Source organism: Ictalurus furcatus, chromosome 22 (genome assembly GCF_023375685.1).
Source record: "Ictalurus furcatus strain D&B chromosome 22, Billie_1.0, whole genome shotgun sequence".
NCBI classification, from domain to species: Eukaryota; Metazoa; Chordata; class Actinopteri; order Siluriformes; family Ictaluridae; genus Ictalurus; species Ictalurus furcatus.
In genome coordinates, this window is record NC_071276.1 from 9,548,688 (window position 1) to 9,576,660 (window position 27,973).

Consider the following 27,973-nt stretch of genomic DNA (forward strand, 5'->3'; position numbering starts at 1 on the left):
TCTAAAACCATGACACCATCCCAAAAATCCCAAAGGATGTCATTACACGACTTATTTATGTCAGGCACAACTGTCAAGGCTTGTTCTACTTTGCTTTTCCAGTCATTAAATATATCTCTTCTTTCAACAAACATGTCTTCGCTTCCACCTGACAATTTTAAAGCTGAGAAACAACCACTAATACTAACAATTATTCTTACTTGAAAGACAAATTGAATTCTGTGTACATCGTTGTGTAGGAATCGTAATAATTATGGGTTGCGTGTTTATTGCTTACTGGAGGTCTGAAATAACTTCCTTAAGGGGATGTCATGTGACTTTCTGAGCTGTGATCCAAGGATCCAACACTAACAATAGCACCCAATGAATTCCAGGCTGCCCTTTCCAAAAGTTTCCAGTCTGCTTTCCTACCAAACTACTGCCTCCGTTCTGACCACTCACAGTTGGCTGCAATATTTAGCTTCACTGCCACAGCTTGCTGTTTAAATTGTCACAAATTCAGAGACGTGTGTAGGTGTATTGGGTTTCCAACTTATGCACATATTCTTCTATTCACTTGGAGCAGCCATTTGCTTTAAACTGGCATGTTAATGTAAAATCACTAATGAATGCAACCTTTTTTCAATGAAATACACTTCTCAGTTGGATGATTATCTTGGCATTAAAGCATTTTCTGGTACTAAGAGTCTCTAACTGATGCATGTAAACACCTCATATTTAAATCAAAGGAGGAAATGTTCAAGATATGCGAATCCTTGGAAAGATAAAAGCAGAGAACCTGAGAACCTGAACACATAAATATGTGACAAAGTTAAATACACTGTAGTACTCTAACTATTCCAGTTATTAAAAAAAAAACAACAACAACAACAACAACAAAAAAACACTAAAATGTGACCTTAAATAATGTTACTATTAGGACACACTGGGACCCTCCCAAATGACTCCGCCTACTAAATGTCTGAACATTTAGACTATTTACACCCCAACCTTAAATTAAGGTTGCTTGTGTCTTTCTCATTTGTAAGTCGCTTTGGATAAAAGCGTTTGCTAAGTGAATAAATGTAAATGTAAATGTAAATTAAACCCATCAAAAAAAAAAAAAATTCTAAAAACTAAAAATATTAACATTTACTGGTTAAATAAAAACAACAAAAAAAAGTCAGTTAGCAACAGATTCATTAAAATACCAGTTTGTTTTTGGTTATTGATGAGGACAAACTTGAAACTTTTAGGTTAAACAGTTATTTCTTTACAAAAGCACATTCCTTCTGTGGGTGAGTAATAGATAGTCAGGCCTCTGTGGTTGTTTCTGCTCTTAAAAAAGAAAACCAATAACCATGCAAAGCAACAGGATGGCAGTGTTTTTAAGAGACACACAACACATCAGCCATGGTAACAACTGTTCCGACTAAAGAAGATGATGCAGGAAAAGGATGTGCATTTCTAATTTAAACCCTACATCTGCTGTTCGGCATAGTTACAGCATGTCTAGGCTGCACAGTTGTTTTTTTTGCTGAGCGAGGACAAATCTCACTGGAAATATGGAGTGACGCCACTAATTTGTATGCATGGAATTAACAACCCTTGTTGAATGATGTTCAGATTGAACAGATAATGGAAGAAACAGGTAAAGCAATGAAGAAATAGATTTATTTCACCAGTATGCAGTTCCCATTGGAAAAGAAAGCAAATTCCAGCACTGACCTGGCCTATACAATGTTTATATAAGTTTTGTATGTGTGATGGGACATGGTGGGTGGTGTAGATGACTTATCTATATATACTCCATAATTAAGCATTTTTGGCATTAGAAAGTTATGAATGATAAAAAGAAAAACAAAGTCAGACATGATGATTAAATATTGTCCTACCTAATCCAAAACAAGTATGAGAATGGAGACTATGCTTATGGGCATGAAAGGTTTGTTTGCCTATACAAGGACTTTGCCACTCCTTTGACTACAGCCTGTGGATCATTAAAGTCCTGCCAGGTATTCCGGCCCCACCACCGATGATCTGCCACATCAGTAAATTGAGACTGGTGTCTTCTGAAATCCAGCTTCCTGTCCATCAGTTCCTTGGGTGGCATCTTTGGATATGAAAAAGTCATGAATCAGGACTGAGAAAAGTGAAACACCAATGAATTATATCTATCTACCTACCTACCTACCTACATATACAGTGGTCTAAGGCCAGTCATTGAGTCATCATGTTTATGCCTTTTTCAATGAATTCTTCAGTTAATAAATTAAGCTACAGTAATTGCGGCTCAAAATATCTCAGCAGTGCTTCAATTTCTGCTTGATCATGTATGAATACATGATTAGACTTCAGAAAAAGCATAAGCTCTAAATGGAATGACATTTTACTGCATAGCTGCAGTGTTGCATAAAACTACATGAGGATAGTTTTGCTAAGACTTGCTCTCATCTCGGTCTTATCCGAAGACCTTCATTGTTATAGTGTAAAGGTTGCAGGTTTAATTTTGCATTATATATTGAAGTATTTAACATGTTTATTAACCAAATTCAGTAACTTCCCTTAGGCTTCCATTATGAGTGCGTTTGGAGTAAATTATTATTGGAGTATATTATTCTCCATTGGATTCACACATCGTGGTCACATGGTAGTGTACACCTTTAAGCTGGGTATGTTCTGGTGTTTTTTTCATTTGTTCATATGTGTTTTTTCTTTTAAATTCATAGCGCTACAGTGCCCTCCACTAATATTGGCATCCTTGGTAAATATGAGCAAAGAAGGCTGTGAATAATTGTCTTTATTGTTTAACCTTTTAATCTTTTGTTTAAAAAATTCACAAAAAATACTCTGCTCTCATGGATATCAAACAATTGGACACACATCACAGGTTTATCAAAAAACAAACATCTTTGTTAAATATAGGTGTGAAACAATTATTGGCACTTTTTTAGTCAATACTTTGTGCTACCTCCCTTTTCCAAGATAACAGCTCTGAGTCTTCTCCTATAATACCTGATGAGGTTGGAGAATACATGACAAGAGACCATTCCTCCATAAAGAATCTCTCTAGATCCAATTTTGAGGTCCACGCTGGACTCTCCTCTTCAGGTCACCCCACAGGTTTTCTATGGGTTTCAAGTCAGAAATATGAGCCTTCTTTGCTCATATTACCAAAAATGCCAATATTAGTTGAAGACACTGTATATTCATGAGAATGTCAGTGTACAGTTCTGTGTATCTATTTTTCATGTTAGAACATTGGAAGTAACTTAAAAAAGGAGTTTTGATATGAAGTGTTGGTGGTACTACAGGGTTGCCAGGATAATATTCCTGCTTAGGACATGCTGTTACCACGAGCAATTAATCATATGGTAGTAATTATATTTAATATTGTGGAACTTCTGGAAAAGCAATTAGTTCCTATTATCACTTACAGTATACCAATGCAGCTGTATAAACAGTTGTATAAACAGTTGTTCCCTGTCCAGCCTCTCTTTTTCTCTCTTTCTCTCACTCTCTCTCAAAGTTAATAAGACAAAAAACAAATGCAGCTTATATTATAGAGAAAGCATCTCTGTCCTGAAGACTCTCCTGTGGTGGAAAACCTACTGAGTTTTACAAAGAGCTGCCAAGACAGACATACAGTTGAGGTCATAAGTTTACATATGCCTTGCAGAATCTGCAAAATATTAATACATTTTTTTTAAAGAGGGATCATAAAAATTGTGTGTTGTTACCTGGATGATCAATGACATTATGTGATAGTTGTTCATGAGTCCCTTGTTTGTCCTGAGCAGTTAAACTGCCCACTGTTCTTCAGAAAAATCCTCCAGGTCCTGCACATTCTTTGCTTTTCCAGCATCTTCTGCACATTTGACCCCTTTCCAACAATGATTATATTATATTGAGCTCCATCTTTTCACACTGAGGACAACTGAGGGACTCAGTACACAACTATTACATAAGGTGCAAAAATTCAGTGATGCTCAAGAAAGCAACACAATACATTAAGAGCCAAGGGGGTATAAACTTTTGAACAGGATGATCAGTGTATATTGTTAAATAGCTTAATCAGGGCAGTACTAAATAAAAAAAAAATATTTTTATGATCCTTCTTTTAAAAAATAAAATCATTAACATTTTGCAGATTCCGCAAGGCGTATGTAAACTTATGACCTCGACTGTAAAAGCTTCACCATGTCACCATAAATGATACATTTTTATTTTTTAAATAACAACATGTTTGTAACAACACTTAGATTATTGTGCAGCGCCCATTACTGTGTAACTTTTTTACTATAGAAACGATAACATAGTAGAACAAGTGCATTCATATAAACCTGTGATTTAATCAACACCTTCTGACCAATCAATTGAGAATTTGACAGCGCTATGGTTTGTTGTTACCAAAATAATAACTCTCTCACATCTCACATCTCAGGATAAAATAAATGAGCAATGGCATAATCTGCCATACTGCAGAGACAGATTTGTTATAGTGTGTCGCTGGTATCAAGCAGCTGCCACTAATAAAACTTTTTGTACAATAAGTGTTTGTTGTACAATTCAGGTTTTGCCAGGAAAGATAGCTGTATTATCTGTAAACTGTATCAGCCTGCTGGTTGAGCTGATTTCTGAATCAAATAAACCTCTTAACAAAATTAATAAAGTGATCGTGTATATACGGTACAGTACACTGTTACTATACTTACTGCCTGCTTGGTGGTAAAACGAGGTGGAACGTAATCCAATGCATACGTAGTAATTAACTCACTGAAATAAGATGCATACAGTGGCATTAAATTCTGATCCTGTACAACAATCTGTAATGTTAGTAATGATTATAAATGCAAGTCCTTTACTAATCAGCCTGGCAACTGAAATGAGATGAACTAAACCTTTGAGCCTCTGCAAACAATATCTTTCACCACTAGTAGTATAATAGTATTATTATTTTTTCATCAAAATACCCCCGGTGAGTTGATTTCTTTCATGACTATTTTGTGATAACTAATTCCTGTATCTCTGCAGAGTTCAGCAGGAGTTCACCAGGAAATGCCTGATATGGCATTAAAAATCAGTGTGCTTTGTTTCCCTGATTAAAGTTTTTCACATTCTGCTCTAAAGGAGAAAAGAAATATAAAGTAACTTTAAAATGCAATCTGTATTTATCACTTCTTTTATTATACCGTAGGTATAAATCATGCTATATAAAAACACAATGCATTTAATTACATACAGTACTGTGCAAACGTTTTGGGCACCCTATTATTTTTTAGTACAAACTTTGTTATAGATTTTTTATTTTATGACTTCTACATTATCGGGTCAGTACAAAAAACATTTTAGATTCCCAAATATTAGTTTTCTAGCACAAAATTAAATGTTATAGAAAAATGTTGGTATGTCAGTAAAGAAAGCAGCATATTAAGTGGTAAGAGACACTTTTCAGACAATAAAACACAATGAAAGCTGCTGGATTTTGCAAAAATAAGAAGCGAGTGCAGCAGTCAAAATCTCCAGAAGAACCGTGTCTGGTTCTGCAAGATCCTCAATAAAATTTACAGCTCATTTCCTTATAAAACTGCACAAACTGTATCAGAAACTACTATTTACATTTTTTGTCACACCAAATATTGACTTTGTTTCATTTATTACTGTTTACTGCTCTTTATAGTATTTTTTTAAAATGTAGAAACATTTAATTTCATTATTGTTAAAGGCGTCTTTGCTCTACAGCATTTATAGACTTTTGTAGACTTACAGCATAAGACTTTTGCACAGCACTGTAGGTACATCATGGACAGATACTTAAATTATTACTATTATAAAGAATAACAAGATCACTATTTCCCTCTACTGGCCATTAAAGTAAAAAAAAAAAAAACAGGCTTCTCGGCAGTTATAATCTCGGGAGCTCATTTAAAAAAATGCATGTTAACATAAACAAGAGTCTAGTAAAACAGTAGAGTGAAGTACTGCATGAAATTCTCTTACTTTTCAGTACAGCTTGGTTGATAGCGGGATAGGATGGATTTGCCAGCTGTGTCTGATGTTCCTGTTTCTCTGCAGAAAACAAAAATGTGCATTAAATCAAAGGCCTGTTGATGGACACATACAGTATATTATTATATACTATTTGTAGACGCATCACTAATAATAATAATAATAATAATAATAATGGTCATAGTAGTAATAGTAGAAGCAGAAGCAGAGGAAGAAGAAACTTGAGGACTTTAAGAAGAGAGAAGCAATAATAGTTGATACTATGAGTAGTATTATATAACACACAGACTACAGTTGTTAACCTGTTAGCAGACGTTTGATTTTGTTCGGCTGCATAGCTCGAAAACGTTTTGTTAACTTTATAAATGCTGTAGAACTGTCCTATATATGTTTTGACACTGAAAGGCATCTTTAAAGACTTTCTTGGAACATATTGAAGACTTCAGATAGTATGTTCTTTGTACTGTTTATTGGCCCCACAAAATCCTTTTGGGGATTTTTAGAGGATGTTCTTTTATTAACTGGGGATTGGGGGGAAAAACAAGACTTCTTCAAACTTGGTGAAAAATGCGAATGTCTTTATTTGAATAACAGCAGTAGCAAGGCTGAAAAGTACCTCAGATTCAGTCGAGTCAGACTGAACCCAGAACATCTGAAACTTTCGCACTATATATACACCTCTTGAACAGGATTTATCACCCATATGCAAACATTTGCTATCCTGTTGACTGGCATGGCCCCTTTTAATCTACTCTTATTCCTATCCTATGATTTGATCGACTTCTTGATTTGATTAACATCCTAGTGTAAGAGTGAAAAGGTGTGAAAGTGAGGCCAGACCAATCTTTTTGACTATGATGACTGTGATATTTGTGGTAACAGTTTATCAGCCTTACGGCCTGCGAGAGAAGAACCTGAGGTGTTTGAATTGAGATCACACTAGATCAAAATCCAAAACCTGCAAAAGACTGTCATTTCAGGATACACCTGATCCAACGGATCAGCGGCTTGTCTTCTGTATATATCAGCTATTTAACCAGTGTTAATCTTCATAAAGTCCACTTTCACAACCCCATGCAGTTTTAATTCTGTTTATATACTAATTACCTCCTTTGAGTGAGTAACTTTTTAAAAGAATGTTGCTTTTTGACAGATATAAGCTGATGTTCTGTTGATTTCTTCACCTTTCTAGATGTTGTGCAATCGTGGGGCAGTATGCTTCACAGAGTTATTATTGCACCTAGTGGTCAAAAATGGAAACTGTAACAAGCATTAACAGAGGTCCAGAGGGGCAGGAATCACACTGCCCCATGCTTGCTCAATGAATATTTTCAGTGGAGGAGCAGTGGACCGGAAAGTTAATGACAGGGTTTCCGAGGTTTAATGTTAAATATAAAATCTAATAAATTCATGCAAACAAAGGCAAAGTGTAAGTGCAAAGAGTGTGTCCATTTTTTGGAAATACATACTGCAAAAGGAAAGGGGGATTATGGAATAGAAAATGTCCATACATCAGAAATGTGTGTGCACCACAGTGACCTTGTTTCCCTTGCAAAGGCTTTAAGAAGTAAAAGTGCTCTTCTTTTCCAATGCCCCAATTTATTTTGGGTTAGTTTCAAGTCTTTTGTTTGAACTTTTGCTGAAACCTGGCGCAAACACCTGCAGTATTGACCACACTTGAATAAAGGTATATGGAGCTGCTAGACTGTAAGCTGTATGTTGTTGACTTTCAACTGCCTATTATAGGTTACTTTAAAAATTCACTAGACCGTAGACTAGAGCATAAGTCAAGTGTGATAGCACCTCACTTAACTTTGTTTCAGGTTATGCCATTATTAATGTCACCCTGCCTCACCAGAATCTATGGTCACAAGCCACTACTGCAACTGATCAGCTAATTATCAAGCTGTGGATGAGTTGGATCAGACAGGTTGAGAGCTGTCCACACTGGGAGTGGAGAACCCTTAATTTAATAGGTCTAGAAGTAACTAGTAGTACAAAGAAAAGGATTTTAAATAATCCCTAAAAGAGAAGTTAATAGGCCTACTTTACCTATCAAACACCAGTGAGTGGAAATGGTCAGCCTGCACCATTGATTTTGCTGTGTCCTTGGCCTCATGCTCTTTCTTTGACTGAGCCATTTGGGTTGTTGTTCTGCAGTCCTGTGAAAAAGCAGATTTTTAACTAAGTAATCCATAAATGTACTAAATTCAAACTCAAATTTTATTGGTCTCGCGCACACACACACATAACCATATGCAGTACGACATGTAGTGAAATGCTTTTTTTGACTGTTCATGACATAAAATAGAATATACACAAGCCAGAATATACTTGTACACAGATAGAAAAGGAACAATATGTTATAAAAATATATAATATGGACATATAAAAGATAAGTGGCAGAAACAGTATGACTATATTTGGAATAAAGTTCCGTTACAGTGGGGGAAATAAGTATTGAACGCGTCAACATTGTCATTCCACTTTATTACACATAACTTTATTTATGGACTTTAATGTTGTGAATTCTTTATATTTATAAATTCTTTCTCCTTTGTAAGTCGCTTTGGATAAAAGTGTCTGCTAAATGAATAAATGTAAATTTCCAGATTTCTTGAGTTAATGCTGATGTCTGGTAAAAATTTCATGTGAATAGCCTCATTGGATATATATTTACTGAAAAAAATGTTGACCCATTCAATACTTATTACAAGGCGGGGTACACCCTGTACAGGGTGCCAATCCATCACAGGGCACACTCACATACACATTCACACACCCATTCATCCAGGGCAGGACTCAAACCCCCAACCTCTGTAGGTGTGAGGCGAACATGCTAGCCTCTAAGCCTTTATTCTTTTGTCTAAGTCTAAGCCTATAGTCTTTTGTGACTATTTTATGACAGCTAAATATGGTCTCTCTGCAGAGTTCAGTAATGCGTAATGTGATTCGGGGACCAAAGTCTGTTTATCACTATATCACGCTCTTAAAGGGTCTGAAAGAATGTCCTTGAAACAGTCGAACTGTTAGTGAAAGTGAGGAAATTTTCACCTCAGGCTTTCCACATTCTCCTTTTAAGAGGAAGAAACAGAGAGAGTAAGCTGAAATAGGCTGAAATAAGAAGGAATAAAATGGTGGCTGAACAAGTGTTGTTACTGACATGATTATATTAAGACACTGGGAATAGTCAAAACACATAGGAGTTAATGTTACTATTAATGAATATTTATTTATATATTTATTACAAAAATACAGTATGATTTCAATACAGTTAGCACTTACTGCATCCAAGTGTGTGCCAAAATGTTTGTATGTTGACTTGTGTAATTTTCTTTGTCCATCACGACATGCAGAGATATCATAGTCTCTTGGCTCTGCTTCCCTGTTTTTGTGCCTTTAAAACAGAGGAAATGTTATTTGAGCAGTTTCATTATTTTTTTCAGCAGGATGTCTTTTAAAAAAAAATAATACTCACCAGTCTGAAATCAGCGTTTTTCTGCTGTAATTCATATTTACACAACCTAAACTGATTGCTACAAAGATACTGAAAAATAAAAGCAGATCTTCGCAGCATGTATCTTTCACCTTCACTGTTGGTGGTTCTATTTATTTATTTATATATTTATTTAGAGCTAGAGCAAGGCGCGAGGACGTTTCTAACGACGCCACCTCGTTACCAAGTCAAACGAGAGTCTGCGCATGCGCAAAAGTTGCTCGGTGTCCCGGATGAGGTTGAGTCACTCGTGCTGATGTCACTCGCGCTCCTGAAAATGGCCGAGTCGGAAGAGGAGGTGGATGTCTTGGTCCAGAGAGTTGTCAAAGATATCACTAACGCCTTTAAGAGAAATCCTGACATGTATGTATCTTTGGTTTCGTCTCTACTCGTCGGTTTTTAAAAAAATTAATTCTTTATATATATGTCCACGCAGGCGAATGCACAGTTGGCGCGTGCTCAGCGTGTACACTACTTGTTTGAGCTAGGCTAGCTAGTTGGCTGCAGCTGATTGGTAGACAGGTGTATTTACTGTAAGACTAGACTGTGCTAAGCTAGCTGTACACAATGACACTCTGAAGTCTGAACTGAAGATAGACCCTGTCCTGCCTTCTGCCTTTAACTGTCTAACAAGTTATTTGTATTTTCTTCTATAGTTATGGACACCTTCTATAGTTATAGACACTTTCTGTAGTTCTGGACACCTTTTATAGTTCTAGACACCTTTTTATAGTTATAAACACCTTCTATCTGTATAAACACCATCTATCTGTAGTTATGGACACCTTCTATATTTATGGACACCTATATTTATGGACACCTTCTATAGTTATGGACACCTTCGATATTTATGGACAGTTATAGTTATGGACACCTTCGATATTTATGGACACCTTCGATATTTATGGACACCTTTGATAGTTATGGACACCTTCGATATTTATGGACAGTTATAGTTATGGACACCTTCGATAGTTATAGACATCTCCTGTAGTTATGGACACCTCCTGTAGTTTTGGACACCACCTATAGTTATAGACGCTGACACCAGACTGCCAGTTAATATCAAATGAAACTCAGGTTGCTTTCTTTAAGGTCTGTCACAGCTGTTTTTTTATTTAAAAAAAAATATTATTAGGACTAAAGGGCATTCCTGTGATATAAATGAAATGCCTCTTTAATGTGGATTTGACATAAGATACTTTTCCCATCAAAGATAAAGCTAAAACTACTGACTAAACTACTCCTCTTGTTTTTTCAGGCAACCCAAATTCATGATGCTCAGTGACCCGAGTCCTCATTATTCTGTCCCCAAGGTTGTAACCGTGCCAGCTAGCTGATAGCACAGCGTCAGCGTTGATCTGGGTCACATAAAGAAGCAGGGATGTGTCAATCCTGCTTTTAATCCATTTTTGATATAATGTCGATGTTATATCAGAGCTCTTAGTACATACAGGCTGACGACCTTTCTGTAACCTGGCCGAGTCTCTGCAAGCTCCTGTTGCGATGTCAGAGGAGACGTTACAGGCATATTGGCATGCTTTAAGGCAAGACTCCCATGCAGTAGAGGTCGACCGATTGATCGGTTTTTTTAGATTAATCGGCACCGAAAACCGATTCATGGAATATCGGCTGTCTGCAAAAAATCCACACCAATAGTTTTTCCCAGTTGCGTCCGTTGCTGGAGCTGCTGAGAAGCTGTCATTATACAGTACAAGAGAGGCCTCTAGAGTAGAAATAAAAACTATCGCTGAGAAATTTTGTTGTTATTTGAAGTGATTTTTATTCATTTTTGATGTCTCTGTTTTTATTGGTTATTCTGAGTGTTACTTTTTTGTTTAGTTTGGATGTATGTCTTTCATTTACTTTCATATTTATTAATAGTTAATATATATTAATATTTATAGATTTATTTCATTTTAAAAAAGCACAGTACATTTTCATTCAGTATCGGTTGATTAATCGGTTATCATCAGGTACAGTATTGCCCGATTTTTAGTCATCGGTAAAATCCACTCAATCAGTCGACGTCTAACATTCAGTCACAACTATAAAATAGTTCAATGGGTCAGATCACTAAATATATTAGATCTGATCGGATACTGGTCCAGTGTTTCAGGCTAGTATTGATACTCAAAGTGTTTCCAGCTTGAATAAAGCAGCCCTCTATCTGCTGTTTCCAAGGGAGCGTTCACATCTATTAATGTATTTCTCGAGTCTGAAAAACATTTTGTTTTTTTTAAAAACCCATACTCATAAAACTTTTTCATTTATTGTCAGAAATATGGAGGTGGTAAAGTAATTAAATCTTGTGTGTCAAGTGCATGTATCTTCAAAAATCACCTGAACATGGAGAGATGACCGAGCTGTGGCTAAATAAATGAATAGATAATTATGCAAATAACTAGTTTAAAAAGTTTTGTGTATTGAATCTGGCGTGTGTTGGTCCAAACATTCAGAACACATGGCATTTCTGCAGCACTATGTCTCTGTCCTGTGGATAAGTTTTCTCCTCATGGCTGTCTATCAAAAAAAGGTTGCACGCATCCCATAATACATGTTTTATTCCCTTCCTGCAGTTGGATGGATTCAGAGTTGAATCACTTTCTCATGGAAAATGAACCACGCTAGAGTTCACTTGGAACCAGACTGAGATCACCTTGCTCAGACTTTCAGATTATTGTTATCCTCCGCGTCCTCGTACGAGGAAGGTTCGATTTAAACAGACGAAATGCTGCAGAAGTGAAGGCGCCCTCAAACCTTTGTCCATGTTTGACACTTTGTTTTATTTTGATTGTAGAGATGAGATTGGACTCATACCGTGCCCGGAAGCTAGGTACAACAGAAGCCCAATCGTCTTGGTGGAGAATAAGCTCGGGGTGGAAAGTTGGTGCGTGAAGTTCCTGCTGCCCTACGTGCACAACAAGCTGCTGCTCTATCGACAACGCAAACAGTGGCTGGACCGCGAGGGTAAGGTCATGTCTTATTTAAATATTCCACTTCCTTTGGTCATACCATCACAAAGCAAGGATGTGAAAATGATGATAAGAACAGGATCTAATCGGAGCTCTGTCTCTCCACTCATCAGCGCTGGTTGACATGACATCCACAGTACTGCTAATAAACCCAGACTTTACCACTGCCTGGAATGTCAGGTAATGAATCTCTTTCACCATTAACCACACATTTTCATTTTTGGTTTAAGGTTTTGGGTTAAAATTCATATACAGTGAGTGTGTGTGTGTGTGTGTATGTGTGTGTGTATGTATGTATATATATATATATATATATATATATATATATATATATATATATATATATATATATATATATATATATATATTAATATAATATAATATAATATATTATAATTTCACACACACACAGCTCATTTATGCAGTTATCCGATCAGCCAATCACGTGGCAGCAGTACAAAGTTAGACTGGAAAAAGACCAGGTGATTCTTTTTTTTCCTTCTAATTTTCATCTGTCCAGTTTGGGTGAACCTGTGCCCGTGATAGCTTCAGATTCCTGTTCTTGGCTCACAGGCGTGGAACCTGATGTAGTCTTCTGCTGTTGTAGCCCATCCACCTCAATGTTTTGTGCGTGCTGAGATGCTTTTCTGCTCATCACGGTTGTAAAGACTGATTATGAGTTACTATATCCTTCCTGGAAGCTCGAACCAGTCCGGCCATTTTCCTCTGACCTCTCTTATCAACAAGGCTTTTCCACCCCAGAATTGTCGCTCACTCAGTGTTTTTTGTTTTCCCACCATTGTGTGTAAACTTTAAAAGATGGTCATGTGTGAAAATCCCAGGAGATCAGCAGTTTCTGAAATACTCAAACCAGTCCATCTGGTACCAACAACCATGGCACGGTCAAAGTGATGGAGATCACATGTTTTCTTCTTTCTGCTGATTTATGTGAACATTACCTAATGTTCACATAAATGTGTCTGCATCATTTTATGCGTTGTGCTGCTGCCCCAAAATTGTTGATTATGACAGCCATTTTTTCAAAATCTTCTCTTTCCTCAAATCAGATTGGCTATTTTTTCCTTCCGGTCTATTTCAGGAATGACCACGTCACCGGCTGCTCTTTATAGAAAGTGATTGCGTATTCTTAAATCAAACCTGCGTTGAAGTCCTTCACCCCTGCACTGTGATATAAATATAAATGTGTTCTCCTGTTAGTCGAGGCCATGTCCCTCAGGTGGCACCCAGGTTCCATTAACATCAGGGTTTTTGTGGGATTATTTCAAACTGTCCATTAGATGGCGCTCTAGTCAGCACTCAGTTTTAAAATTGAGTGCATTTTCTTCCGATTGCAGGAAGGAACTCCTTCAGTGTGGAGTGCTGAATCCAGAGAAGGACCTTTACCTGGGGAAATTAGCACTGACAAAGTATCCCAAAAGCCCAGAGACATGGATACACAGGTCAGGCTGATTGTAATTCTTCATCCTCATCTGTAATGCAAGCACATCTGCAAGATTATGCCTTAATAGTGTAGCATTGTCCAGGTAACAATATTAATTCAGCATAAGTTTACTGTATGAATTCCTGACCCAGTTAAAGCAGCTACTGCAGCCGTCCCTCAGCCGTACGCTTTCCCTGCGTGCACCTAAATCAGGTCAGATGAGCAGATCGTTTAAATATTAAGTATCTCAAAATAAGTTATTCAGACCTGCATCATAGCATGGACCCACAGGCTTGCAATTTTCACATCGTCATTAGAATAAATTTTTTCACTCCATCACCACCGAACTTTTTGAGCAGGTGCCCACGGTTCTTCTGCTCTGGACTGTGGGTGGGACGTGTTTCACCTTGATTTTCCGGTTCCCTAGCACAAGCTCAAATATATTGCTTGAGGTTCAAGAGGTTTTAAAGGGATTTAAGGGCAGCAGAAGCTCAGAAGTGATGGGACAGTCGTGAGCTTAAATACGAGAGCTGACAGAGAGCTGCTATTGGGCCCTTGAGCAGGAAGCTTAACTCTCAGAGGCTCAGTTCGGTGCTTGACTCGTACTCTGACTCACTTGCAAGTCGTTTTGGGCTGAAACATCTGCGAAAGGAATAAAAGTCGAAAATGTAGGTCACATCTGTTTAATATTACATTCAGGATAAGAAAATAGATGGTAGTGCAATGCTTAAAAAAAGAACAATAATTCTTGTAATAGCGTTTATATTAATAATATAAATAAGGATATTATTCTATATAATTGTTCACTTTTACTCTTTAAAGCACAATTTAAGTTGTGCTACTATTTAAGATAACTGATGGGTATGAAGATGTTTGTGCTTAAAAGAAAATGTCCATTTCACTGTCAGTTACCATTCATTTTAATATCAGTCTTTTCCTTTTTTAGTATTTCTGTAGAATTTTCTCTTCAGATTGAGTTTTCTCTTTCCCTTTTTCGAGGAGGTCAAACCCATGATCTTTAAAACACTTCGCTTAAAATGTCACACATAAAGTTACTGAGGCAACCATTTATTGCTAACGTGCTTCCTTGATCTAGCTTGTTTGGAATGGTCAGTTAAATACAGTATATACATGATGGTCAGGTGTAGTAGTGTTGTTTGATAGTGTGTGTGTGTGCGCGTGTGTGGAAGGCGATGGGTGCTGAAGAGGCTGCAGAAGGAGCCGTGTGGAGCTGACGAGAGAAGCGATTACACTGAGCAGATCCAGAGAGCCGTGCATGAGGAGATGAAGGTGTGTGCAGATGCCGCGGGCCGTTACGCCAGCAACTACAACGCCTGGTCGCACCGTATCTGGGTCCTGCAGCACATGGCCAAAGGCAATCTGAAGGTAGATTGTGTGTGTCCTTCTTACAGTACAGTTGGCACAAGGTGTGTTTAGTGTATATTTAATGTAGATGAACATTACCGTACTGAGACTAACACAATGATTGTGCGTTAATTAGTTGTGAGGACTGGAAATGGTTTGAGCATGGTGTTTTATGGTGTTCCCCTGTTCAGCACCGTGAAATATTTTAGATTTTATACGGCCATGTTAATGCCTAGACGTGTTGCCTTGCACTTTCTGAAGTCTCCTTTGGTCATTACGACGACCCAAGGTGTTTTCTTACATTAAACGGGGCTAGAATTAGGATTAGGCATAATACTTGAAAATGTTTCTATGATGCACAATATGTGATATGTTAATGTGAATATATATAGGCTTGCTGACAAACTGGCCACAGATCAGTAGTCTTGCATTTAAAAGAAAAACAAAACTGATATTTTTTTTATAATGCCTCTGTAACTAGGTGGTGGTAGCATTGTGTTTTCAGGTTGTCCATTTCTCTTCGTGTCCATCAGCCTGTGATTCTCATTAGCACGATGTCTCGTTAACAAGCGGTTGCACGTTTGCAAGATTCATGTGCAATTATCGCTGAAACCCACAGACGAACTGATTATATTTTGGAATTGATCCAAAAAGATTCACATCATTGTCTCTGAAATAGTTTTCCTTCCTAATGTAAGGTATATTTTATAGGGGTGTTAGAGGCATACAAATTAGTAAGAAGTAGTACTAGTCTTGTTGGTGGTGGAGGCATCGCTAAAACAGAAAAAAATGTGTAAAAACATGTAAAAAAAAGATTCTGTACAAATTATCTCAGAAAAGTGTATTGTGGCAGTTTATCATGATATTGATGTTATATTATATTCGTATCGCCCAGCCCTAGCTGGAACTGACTGATCTTCAGTTGCACTGACTCTTTGATCATTTGTGTCTGTATGTGCTCTTAATGGGAATATAAACTAAGCAACAGTAGAAAGCCCGTGAGCTCAAACTAAACAAAGCGTGTGGCTACTAATGAGCCACATAACCATAAGCAACTCTACAGCATTTTAAAGTTAATTGGTTAATAAGGAGCACAGTAATGATGCCGTCTGGTATCTATCCCTTTAGTAATAGGGACTTGTTTTTGTATTCCAGGATTGTTCAGTCAGTCCAGGTGATTTAGTTTCGTTTTGACCCCAAACTTTCTCTCAATGATCTGTATTAGTAGCATGTTTGCGCTTTCCCTGTGCAGATTCTTCACGATGAACTCTCCTCCACAAAACTGTGGGTGTCCATGCACGTGTCCGACCACAGCGGCTTTCACTACCGCCAGTTCCTGCTCAAGGCACTGCTAGCTGAGCTGGGTCAGGCCCAGCAGCCTAACGGAGGAAGCTCAGTGGACGAGCCGCACACCGATGCCATCCCGCAGCTTTTCCACGATGAGATAGAGCTCTGCACTGACCTCATCGAGTCATACCCAGGCCACGAGACCCTGTGGTGCCACAGGTGAGGGCATCTGGCACACGAGTTACGCTTTTTACATCCAGACAGCAGAACTGCCAGCGTTTATGCATTTTGCATAGCCGCTCTGTATTTTAAAACGGGAGTTACCTTACTATGCATTACCACTCAAAAGAGGTCTTATTTATACACCAAAAGGGGTCTTATTTCTCCCCAATAGATGAGCCAATTATCATATGAGTCTGGAATGATTGACAGGCGTTTTGAAGTTTATTCAATGTCGGAAAGTAAGACGTTGATTCGATTTGCAAATTAGGAACCAAATTTAACAGTGATTCAACCTTGATCTGTGACGTTGAGTCGCTCGTGAATAAATAGCCGGTTGGATTCGATATTAAGCCCCGCCCCCTTCCAGCATCTCACAATAGTAATGGTTTTTCCTGGTTCTTTTCTCTGAACTTGATTTAACCTATTGAAAGATAAGTGTTTTTTTTTTTGTTGCTTTTTTGTTTTTTGAGTTCAATAACGTGAAATAAAATCTGTTTAACTTGGTTAACATTAGACATAAGTATATAAGATGAACGTCAGTTAAAAATATTTATTAAGGTGATCTAAAAATGGTAAAAATTGTTATGATGATGTAGCTATATTACTCTGTCACTTCTACAAACCTTAGTTCCTGAGTGAATTGAAGCTCAAAGAGCTTTTTCAAGATAAAAAAAAATCCACAGTCTTTAGCTCATCAGGAATATTTTTTAAATGATTTAATCTGCTTCAAGTTCAGCACACAGGTCGGTTGAATCCCAGGTGTATACACTTTTACCACACATGCTCCCTATGTAGTGCACTATATGCCCAACAGAAACAACATAAAAAGTGACACCAATAAGCACCTGTTACACTGACTATGTTTACATGGACAGCAGTAATGTAATTATTGACCTTATTCTGAATAAGACAATATTGTGATTAAGGTGTTTACATGAGTCGCGTTTAGAATATTCCTTTCATGTTCCTGTTTTACATGTTATAGATCATAGATCGATTAACAGCACACGTCATCCCATCCCTTAGCCACGCCGTCCGATGTTCCCTCCAGAATTTCATGTGTCGACATACAGTTGGTCTTTGTTATGGGACTGTATACAGTTTTGGGTGTTTTTATTTTTAATTTTACGAAAGTTTCAAGTGCAGTCAATTATTTGTCATGCTATACGTGCAAACAGATGATGGCTTGAAGCCGTGGGCTGCGTCCCAAACCGCGTACTTACTGTCTATATAGTAGCTCAGATACATGTATTTCTCCTACTATATTACGTGTATTTCACCTATATAGCAGGTAAGCACGCGGTTTCGGACACAGCCGTGCTCTCGTTTGCTGTTAAACGGTTGAGCACTGCCACGTGTGATCGTGTCCTGTCGCAAAATGCTGTGAAAACTCCCACACGACGTTAATAGTGTGATTAAGGTGTGTACATGTCTGTAGCGCATGTCGATAATGCAACTAAAACAGGAATACTCCACATGTCTTAATTCCATTTGTGTTTACTTTGAGTGTGACCTTAATCAGATTAAGGTCATCAATAATCGCTGTTTACATGCTAGTTTCTTAATCGGAGTATTGTCTTAATCGGGTTAATATTATTATTATATTAATATTATTGTTGTCCATGTAAACGTACTGACTGTTAACTACTTGCATGTCATATTACTTTTAAGGCACATTTTTGATAAATATAAAAAGTGGCTTTAACGATGTCTTTAATTTATTTGCCTTTATATAATGAGAATTCAAAACGGAATCTGTTCTGATATTTTATTAGTACTGTTATTATTTAACACTGTATTTTATTTGGTGCTAACAATGTTAGTTGTTTTTAATTCTCTTCTTTCCCAAAATGTGCAACCTGTATGTATCTTACCCTCAAATGTAGTCTTTTATTTTTAGGTACTAATATTTTTAGATCATTTTCATAGATTGCAAGGTCATTATGACCCAGGGGTTAATGAGAAGGTGAAATGGTCTCTCTGTAAATCAGTGTAGGTTGAATGATGGTCTGTTTCAGTACGTGTCACTCTTCACTCAGTGTACACGTTGTATTGATGTTCTTGGAGGTTTGTGCTGCTGAGATACAGATAGTAGAGAAATGACCGGAGAAATGATCGATGGCTTGAGATCTGGTGACTGTGAAGGCCATAATGTACGATTTGAAATCCCTTTCCCTCGTTCCCTGTGGTCGTCCTGGAAGAGACCCCTCCCATCAGGATAGAAACGTTTCATCACTGGGTAAAGGTGATCAGTCGGAATAACTTTGTATTGATTTGCAGTGACCTTTCCATCTAAAGCAGTATACCTCATACAGCATAACAAGGCCACTGTTTTGTTTTTTTCCTTTGTCTTCCATCTGTACATATAAATCTTATTGGAGGATTTGTCTTATTTTCTAAATGTGTACCAATTATATGGCTTAGCACATTACCTACAGTTCCATTCAGTGGTTCTGTTTATTAACCTCCATCTGGATTGGCAATGAGGTAGAATGTGTTTCCAGCTGCGTGCTGTGCTGCTGGAGTGTGTTTGAGCACGGTGTGTGCTGTGCACTGTGTGAGTGCTGTGACTTTGTCTCCAGTAGGTTGTCCTTGGCCTTCTGCTAGACTGGCCTGATGTGTTTATAGTGCAGTGTTACAGTTTGATGGATGATCCTGTGCTGAAGAACCATAGGTCACTGAGGAGAATTCTGTCTCTCTCTCTCTTTCTCTCTTGCTCTCTCTCTCGCTCTCTCACTCTCTCTTTCTCTCTCACTCTCTCTTTCTCTCGCTCTCTCTTGTGCTTGCTCTTGCTCTCTCTCTCTCTCTCTCTCTCTCTCTCGCTCACTCACTCTCTCGCTCTCTCTCATGCTCTCTGGGGCCTTGGGAAGAGAACAGGTGCTTGGTGAAAAATGTTTTATACCTCTTCAGCTTCTGCTGTCAATTTTGCATTTATTTACAGTGCTGTTGCTACTGTGATTACACTGTTTCTGCTGTCTTTATTTGAAATGTTTTCACTGCAATACTCCAGCATTTACTCTTACCGTGATTTATCACAGACAATTTCAACGTGTTTTTTCTTTTCATTTTTTTCTCCCCCAAATAAACTGACTTCTGACTATTTTTCATCAGCCCATCCCTTATATTGGGCAGTTGTTGAGGTTAATCTCTATGAGAAATAATTTTCTTTGCCTGCAAAGATCGTGTGTAAGGAGCCAGTTTAACAAACTGCAGTCTGTCTACATATCTCTAAAACCTTGCTACTTAGATGTGCTTTTTTCATGATTTGGTTAGTCACATGCCATAGCCAGACAGACATAAGCCTAGTCATGTCAGTTTGTAATCAGATACTGTTTGGGAAATGTCCTGTGATGCTCCTGCACCATCACCATCATCATCAAACAGAGAAGAGTGTTTAAAACTCTGTACAGATTACAGCAAAGTTTTAAAATGTTTAAATGGCCTAATTAAAAAGACATCAATAACAAGAGATGTATTCAACAGAACAGAACTGGCTGAATTCATCAGAGATTATTTCTCCACCGGTGTCGGCATGATCGAACATGAGGATGACGGGGCTCGTGTTTAAATTCTGCAAGCGACTTTTTAAATCAGCCGATGAGACCCATGTGAACGGTTCTGATAAACGCATTCTCCATTTTAAACTTATGATTCTATAACATTTGGCAGTGATGTTTATCCGTAGGTAGATCAGGTTGTACATACAGAAGTAGGCGGTGCGTCTTTCAGCGGAATTGGAAAGAAATCTTTAAACATCATTTTCTCTCTTTAACTGTTGGGGGTAACCAGGTTTTAATGCTAGAAATGTACTTCACGACTACAGCTAGCGTGAAGGGTTTTCCCGGATCGCCACGCATTTTGGCCGCATTTACACTACATGGTTCAAGTGACCCAATTCCGATTTTTTTTTCCTCCTATGTGGCACAGATCAGATATGACCCATGAACGTGTAAGCAGGGAAAAAAAGACATGGATTCCGATATTCTCAGATCCGTTTCAGGCCTCGTTCATATGTGGAAATAAATCTGATATGAATCGGATACATACATTTGCGTCTGCCGTGTAAGCGGACAGATCGGATATACCCCTGTCGATGCGAGTCGTATGTCACTGAAAAGTCGACAGTGGCGAATGACGTCAACTCAGGTGAACACCAAACGCGAAAACACAACTCTCAACAAGGGCTCTCTTCTTTTTTTTCTCCGCCTTAAGAGGCCGGTGTTTTGCTTACCTTTAAATATGATGCGGAACACAAAAGCTCGTATTATATTTTTGTCTGCGTACATTGCAAATTGCGCCGTTTTTACTTCCTTCTCGGCCTAAGCTTTTCTGGTGATGTGTACCTTGGGTTGATTCACGAAGTGTATAGTGTAAATGCAGATATCAGATATGCGTCACTTTTTTAAAAGATGATGTAAGCGGGTCGTCAAAAAAAAAAAATTTGGATATAGTCAACAAATTGGAATTGGGCATCAAGACGTGCAGTGTAAATGCAGCCTTTATTTAATCCCATAAGCCTTTGCATTTAAATAGCAAGTAACCTGTATAACGAAACGATGTATTTGTCCATCTCAGACTGTAGTGTTTATTTCTTCCCTTGGACAGACGGCACGTGTTCTATCTGTGGCACCACTGGCGGAATCACAGTCAAGAGCAGGATCCTCTATCTCCAGGCCACGCCCACACACTGCTCAATGATTCTTCAGACCCCAGTGACGAAGGCAGGAGCTCCCAGGCCATGGACGTTGACTGTACATTAGAGGGCAGTAAGCACGGAGGCTACACACAGGACAGCAAACGGTTGAAGCGAGGGCCACCCTGTCCCACTCTCCCTTCTGAACACACGTTCATCTCGCGTATCCTGAGCAGCTGCAGGAATCCTGATCAGGGCCGTTTTGCCGACGCATACAGGAAGTGGCTGGACTCTGTCATAGGTCAGTAGCTCAAGATGATAGATCAGCTTAGTTTGGGCACCATCCACGCACGACTGAAGACGGCCAGACTGTCAGAGAAGCTCTGCAAATGAATTCCCCTTCATGATGAAAACCAAGTGATGAGCCATGGCAGAGTAATGCTGGTCTGCAGTGTCTGCTTTTGTTCAGGTACTTGATATCTCAGGTCTGTTTTTGTTTTTTTAAATGATTTTTCTCAGTAATTTGAAACTTTTTATATTGTTTATTTCCTAAGGTTTTCTTAGGTTTGTTTGTTTGTTTTTTGCACAATTTAAACGAGTGCAAGCCGTCTTCATGATGCTGCCTTCAGTTGTACACTTCCTGTCAAGAGACTCAAGTGCACACATTGGAGCTCGAACTGATCCTATCTCACTTCCTTCTGTTTCATTAAGAGCAGACAGGCTTTGCTTACTTGTCTGCCTGTTTATTTGCTCTTTAAACTTTTGTACAGGTTTAAACAAATTTCCGAGCACTTTGCTCCAGCTAATGATGTAAGCACAATCACAGAGTTTCTCAGAAACGTTCAAAACACGGCAGGCTGAGCCATTTGGGATCAGCACTTATTAATACTTTTAACATGCCGCTAATAATACACAACAGAAATGGGTCGTGCTTGTGCAGTTTCAAGGTTTATTTCAGTTCTTTTGTAATGGCATAGCAGTGGCTCAGGCTTCACGATGAACTCCAGAAGCACGTTGATCACACTATAAAATGAAGATCATCTAGATCAGGGGTGTCCAGTCTTATCCGGAAAGGGCCATTGTGGGTGCAGGTTTTCATTCCAACCAAGCAGAAGACACACCTGAGTCTACTGAAAGCCAAGATCAGCTGATTAAACTGGTGGAATCAGGTGTGACTCCTGCTTGGATGGAATTAAAAACCTGCAGCCATACCGGCCCTTTCCGGATAAGATTGGACACCCCTGGTCTAGACCTAACCATCAGGCGTCATGCCGTCGGAAGAATCTCAGCGTTGAAGCACAAACACTGCGATTTTATTCCTTTTACGTATCCTGAGTTTTCGTTATGAAGGGGAATTTGCAATAGAGTTGCGAGCATTTCTTGATTCGTCGGCCCGTGAGGACGGTGTCGTGATTTAGAATCAGTACAAGTTACAGTCTAACACATGTCGAATGGTGCTAATTTTCTGCAGCCACAAAAGAAGGCTTTAACAGGCCTGGGTTGACAGATGCTGCTTCTCTTTTAACACTACTTTTGAACTATATTTATGCAAAGAATTGAGATCGATTTCATGATAGAATAACTCGTATCACAGTTTATTCAAACGAAACACTTCAACCGGGTTTACACCGTACGATTTTTTTGGCCCTGTTTTCCTGTCGCGGACAAAAATCGCACATCGTAGAAGAATTCTTCAGTCGTGAGTTGAGATCTGTGATCGTGTTCTCTCAGGGCTGGTGGTTCAGTTCCGCTGTTTCCAAAAAAAAAAAGTTCTGGCCGTGTCAGAAACATGTAAATGTATCAAATCTGAGTATGACTGCTGCTACAATGCTCATCTCGAATCCACCAATAGGGGGGTAGCGTAGTATTATGGGAAACTTACTTGGACAGGTACAAATACAGTAGTAGCACGTGTAATGACAAAACATGATTATGGACACACACAAAAATTGTCCTTATTACCTCAAGCTTATGTGGAAGAATGTTTCTGTTTGTGCAAGCCATGATCGCACTGATTGATGGCGTAAGCAGAACTTTTTAGTTCTTTATAGAGCATCTTCATCATATAGACGGACACGAAGAACACGTTATCACAGTCGGTTGTAGAATTCGACCTAGATGTTAACGGGATCGGTCCATACGCCATGTCTTGGTATAATCTTCACAATCCACTGAAATCGCATAATGTAAACCCGGCTTTAGACAGTCATGGTCGATCTAGCTGTGCGTTAGAAATGACTGGCCTCTTATAACCCTTAGATAGATCAGTCTTATAAAGCAGAAGTCATTTATGGCACATTTGTCTAGGTTTGTTTGTAGGAAAGCATACGCTTCTGTCATTTTCAAATGTACTATACTATCTTTTTACACATAATCAAAACTATTTACTAGTAAGAGAATAGATTTATATTGACAATAAAACACAGTGAAGTTCTTAAACATATCTAGAACACCTTTAGGTTTGTTCCTCAGATACAACTTGTGTCTGATTAAGAACGATACTCTGGAAAATCCAAACTGACGTTGTAATTTAGCTAAAAACTAGACTAGGTTTTTCAATTTTGTGTACAGTGAAATGTCTTAGGAAGTGATATTTGCGCAGTTGCACAGTGACAATACGAAATGAAGTGTTCCATTTCCACATTTGTATAGTGATCAAATAACTTTATCTAGGGCTATTTACGTTTTTGTTTTGGGATTTGTTTTTTTTTGTTTTTTGGCCCAGCCTGGAGTGTTTTTCTCGCACCACATTGCTCTGGGGTGCAGTAGCTTGGCAATAAAGCCCATTCTTCCTTCACTCTACAACCAAATGCATTGAAAGGTAGACTGTCATTATAACGGAGTTCATCCTATAATTCTTGGTTTTGTTCTCTGAACCTAGACAATGTCCTTGTCAGGACAATAAAGCAGGTTTTTAGTAATTTGAAGATGTACAGGATTATTTTCTAGTTGGTAAAGGATGCTTTTAATGCCCTCACTGACCACTGTATTAGGTCCCGATCTAATCAGCCAATCATGGGGCAGTAGCACAATGCATAAACTCATGCAGATACAGATTAAGAGCTTCGTTTAATATTTACATCCATCTTCAGAAGCAGGGAGAAAAAGTGTGATCTCTGTGACTTTGACCGTGGCCTGGTGGTTGTTTGAGTATTTCAGAAACTGACGATCTACTGAGATTTTCACACACAACAGTCTGTAGAGTTTATATAGAATGGTGCGAAAAACAAAACAAAACAAAAATCATCCAGTAAGCAGCAACCATCGTCTGGTCTTTTTCCAGTCCTCAGTCGTCCAGTTTTGTTAAGCCCGTGCTCACTGTAGCTTCAGGTTCCTGTTCTTGGCTGACAGGAGTGGGGCCCGATGTGGTCTTTTGGTGTTGTAGCTTATCTGCCTCAAGATTCGATGTGTTGCTTGTTCTGGGATGCGTTTCAGCTCTCAGTGCTTGTAAAGAGTGCATGCTTTTATTTGAGTAGTCTTCCTGTCAGCTCGAACCAGTCTATCCATTCACCTCTATCCTCTCTCATCAACAAGACGTTTCCACCCACTGAGCTGCCACTCACAGGATGTTTCTTGCACCATTCTGTGTAAACTCTAGAGACTTTCCTGCATGAAAATCCCAGGAGATCAACAGTTTCTGAAACGCTCAAACCAGCCAGTCCGGCACAAACAACCTACTCGCTAGATCACATATCATTTCCATCTCCCTAGATCACATATCATTTCCATTCTGATGTTTGGTGTGAACATTAACTGAAGCTCTTGACTTGTATCTGTGTGATTTAACTCATTGCGCTGCTGCCACATTGGATTGGATAATTGCATTAATGACCAAGTGTATATTTGTGTATATTAATGTTCCTAATGAAGCGGTCAGCGAGTGTATAATCAGTCCTTGGTTACACTAAATACTGACCCTGTTACACTGTGGTAAGATGTACTTACCTGAACTGATTTTCATACATGTCTGTCTGTTACTTGTAGCAGCTGTCATATTTCTTGTAAAGTAAGCTGCCATTTCTGTTACTTGTTTGGAGATTATTGGAAACAAACATGCCTTCGTGATGTTTTTCCTGCTTCCATGGTCCAAAGGGGCCCAAAAAAAGGAGAAAAATCTTCCACCTAGCTTTTCCTTCCATACACTTTTGCATTTTGTGCTACTGCTGTACAAGTTCTGCGACTAAACCAACTACCTGCTGAACCAGAGCCATCATGCAGTCTTATGTTACCAGGAGAAAAGCTAGTGTTTCTGAGAATTGCTTCTTTTGTAAGTCTTATCTTTTTAGGGCTTTGACCATAAATCTAGCCTGAAGTGTATTCAGTACCGTTGTATTAACTAAACTGATGTTCATATGACTTTTCTTTCTCATATCATGTCTGTGTATTAACTGCCTGTTTTTGCCATAACTTATACGACATGACCTGAATGGCGCTGGTGCATCTATGCAGATTCAGTCTCCCAGTTTCCATCAAAGTTTGGGAAGAGGAAACGTACTTTTTGTAGTGCTTTCTCACATATTTCTAGGTAAGTTTACATAAGGTACTGTAGGTTGCTAACAAATCTAGCATTTTGTCTGTGTGTTATATATTTATTTGTATATTTAAAAAGACTTGTATCCACAGTAATTGTTTTTGTCAGTTGACTACCACATGAAATAAAAACAATTTCTGGAGAAACGTAATTGCATTCTTTTTCACCCCATCATATGAAGATTTGTACTGTAATAACTTTGACGTTCAGTAACTGCAGCCGTAATCCTCCAGTTCTCCGGTATTTACAAAAAAGTTATAAATCAAAGTCGTTGTCTTATTCGCTCTACGTCAAGATATGTGTAATAGGATTAAATTAGCTGTTTGTCATGTACAGTTGAGGCCAAAAGTTTACATACACCTAGGCTAAAGATATTCAAGCTCAGTTTTTCCACAGCTCCACACATTTCATACTTGTTTTTTTTTTTTTTTTTGGTAAGTTAATTAGAGCATCTACTGGGTTGTTGTAAAACAATCGATTAGAGAGACTTATTTCAGCTTTAATTCACAATATCAGAATTCCAGTGGGTCAGAAATTTTCCATTCACAATGTCCTTAAACAACCTGGAATATCCCAGAAATTGATGTAATGACCTTTAGAAGCTTCTGATTGGCCAGTTGAGACTAGCCATTTCTCAATATGCGTTCTTATGCAATCTTGCATCCTCGTATACTTGTTCTACGTCAGCGTCCACCGCCGAAGTTCAATTTCAAAACTCGCAAGTACCAGGTACGCATGAAAGTACCTGGATTTGCTATTGATATCGAGGATGCAGACCTGACCGCACCGAACCTGCTTGAGGTCCCAGAAATCATTGCGGCAAAACAATGGCGGATGATGGAAGCCTGACCCCTACCTGTAGTTTTAACATCCTTTTAATGACAAGAATCTAAGTAAATCTAAATATACTATCTAAAAAGTAAGCATTTTGATATATCATTTAGATTGAGATACATATGAGGTTGTTAAAGTCGAATGTATCCTTCAGAAGTATTTTAATTAAACTACGCTAGCTTCCTTCCTGAAGTAATGGTAAACTCGTTAGGTTAGTTAGTTTTCAGTTACCGTGAGGTCGCAGTTGCAAACAGAGAGCTTACGATGTTAAAACATGCTTAATTAACTTTTGGTTAATCAGCTATTTAACAGTAAATCTATTAACAAGCTGAAACATATTACTTAGGGAGCGCTGAAGAGACGAGGACCCTGTCCCACTACTAGAAATGTGCTGGGATGGTCCATTGCACAACAGGAAGACTGCAGCACATCTCAATTCATGCAAAGATGTGTTCTACATTATGTCCTCCTGTCCTTCAGAGTTTATTCTTCCAAGGTAGCCTGGCAAGACCCGTCTTCATGAGGACACAAGTCCGTTCTATGCGTTCTTAGAATTGAGAAACAGCCAGTGCCTTTCTGCAAAATCCAAGCAACTCATCCAAGACCAAAGTATGTACATCCACCATGAAGAGATTACTATGCTGACCTGGCTTCATCGTGTAATGAAGTCCCTACTTCAAGACTGTTATAAAAAGTACAGCAGCAGGAAGAATGTAATGCTTGTAGCAAGTTTCCTAATTGGTTGTTACAATCATTGCCAATTCCCCCACACTACCAATTTCTTCCCTATCACATGCTGGCTAACAAACCGGGAGGGTGGAGGTGCTCAGATGTCTTCCTACGAAACACAGTCTGCTCATGTTGTGCCACAGGACAGCGGAATACACTCGGAGGAAACCGCCAACTGCCCTCCTCTGTACTCACAAGCTGTTGTCATTCTAATTAAAAGGAGAGAGGAAATGCATCTTTCCTACCCAGAAAGCACGGCCAATTATGCCTTCTTGAATCGTTGGGATTCAAACTCACATTCTACCAAAGAAAGGTGACTCTCTGGATCCCTACTTTGCTATCTTCTACTGACAAACAAATGCTCTGTCAAGATCTTTCTGTACTTGACCCTTCCTACGGTTACATCATATTGTACAATAGTTAGTTCTGATCCACTAATTTAATTGGTTCCAAGAGTGCTGATATTTAGTAT

At 38.5% G+C, this 27,973-nt stretch overlaps 2 protein-coding genes across 6 annotated transcripts; one reads left to right on the forward strand and one right to left on the reverse strand.

Moving 5' to 3' along the window:
- Window positions 1-1,631: 1,631 nt before the first annotated feature.
- On the reverse strand, window positions 1,632-9,657 carry LOC128598917 (cilia- and flagella-associated protein 95-like). Of its 4 annotated transcripts, XR_008384324.1 has the most exons (7): window positions 9,467-9,656; window positions 9,274-9,385; window positions 8,041-8,150; window positions 5,980-6,048; window positions 4,695-4,755; window positions 3,417-3,501; window positions 2,100-3,138 (listed from the first exon to the last, which is right to left on the reverse strand). XR_008384324.1 is itself a non-coding variant. In XM_053610132.1 (6 exons), exons 1-6 carry the CDS (start codon window positions 9,499-9,501, stop codon window positions 1,910-1,912), a joined length of 570 nt encoding a protein of 189 aa, XP_053466107.1. In that variant the 5' UTR covers window positions 9,502-9,648; the 3' UTR covers window positions 1,632-1,909. The 4 variants fall into 4 exon arrangements, 3 of the variants coding, with proteins under 3 accessions (XP_053466107.1, XP_053466110.1, XP_053466109.1); XM_053610132.1 differs by lacking the exons at window positions 2,100-3,138; window positions 3,417-3,501 and adding an exon at window positions 1,632-2,092 and having other exon boundaries at window positions 9,467-9,648; XM_053610134.1 differs by lacking the exon at window positions 2,100-3,138 and having other exon boundaries at window positions 3,153-3,501.
- Window positions 9,658-9,679: 22 nt separating this feature from the next.
- On the forward strand, window positions 9,680-27,970 carry ptar1 (protein prenyltransferase alpha subunit repeat containing 1). 2 transcript variants are annotated; one of them, XM_053610130.1, is made up of 7 exons: window positions 9,680-9,847; window positions 12,285-12,454; window positions 12,573-12,639; window positions 13,815-13,919; window positions 15,091-15,286; window positions 16,518-16,771; window positions 21,380-27,969. In XM_053610130.1, exons 1-7 carry the CDS (start codon window positions 9,741-9,743, stop codon window positions 21,714-21,716), a joined length of 1,236 nt encoding a protein of 411 aa, XP_053466105.1. In that variant the 5' UTR covers window positions 9,680-9,740; the 3' UTR covers window positions 21,717-27,969. The 2 variants fall into 2 exon arrangements, with proteins under 2 accessions (XP_053466105.1, XP_053466106.1); XM_053610131.1 differs by lacking the exon at window positions 13,815-13,919 and having other exon boundaries at window positions 21,380-27,970.
- The last annotated feature ends 3 nt before the right edge of the window (window positions 27,971-27,973 follow it).

Coding starts and splice junctions, on each gene's coding strand:
- ptar1 (XM_053610130.1), top strand. CDS start 9,741: ATGTCACTCGCGCTCCTGAAAATGGCCGAGTCGGAAGAGGAGGTGGAT. Junction 12,640..13,814: donor ACCACTGCCTGGAATGTCAG/GTAATGAATCTC, acceptor TTCCGATTGCAG/GAAGGAACTCCTTCAGTGTG. Junction 15,287..16,517: donor TGGCCAAAGGCAATCTGAAG/GTAGATTGTGTG, acceptor TTCCCTGTGCAG/ATTCTTCACGATGAACTCTC.
- LOC128598917 (XM_053610132.1), bottom strand. CDS start 9,501: ATGAATTACAGCAGAAAAACGCTGATTTCAGACTG. Junction 8,151..9,273: donor TTGGCACACACTTGGATGCA/GTAAGTGCTAAC, acceptor GCTTTTTCACAG/GACTGCAGAACAACAACCCA. Junction 6,049..8,040: donor CACTCACTGGTGTTTGATAG/GTAAAGTAGGCC, acceptor TGTTTTCTGCAG/AGAAACAGGAACATCAGACA.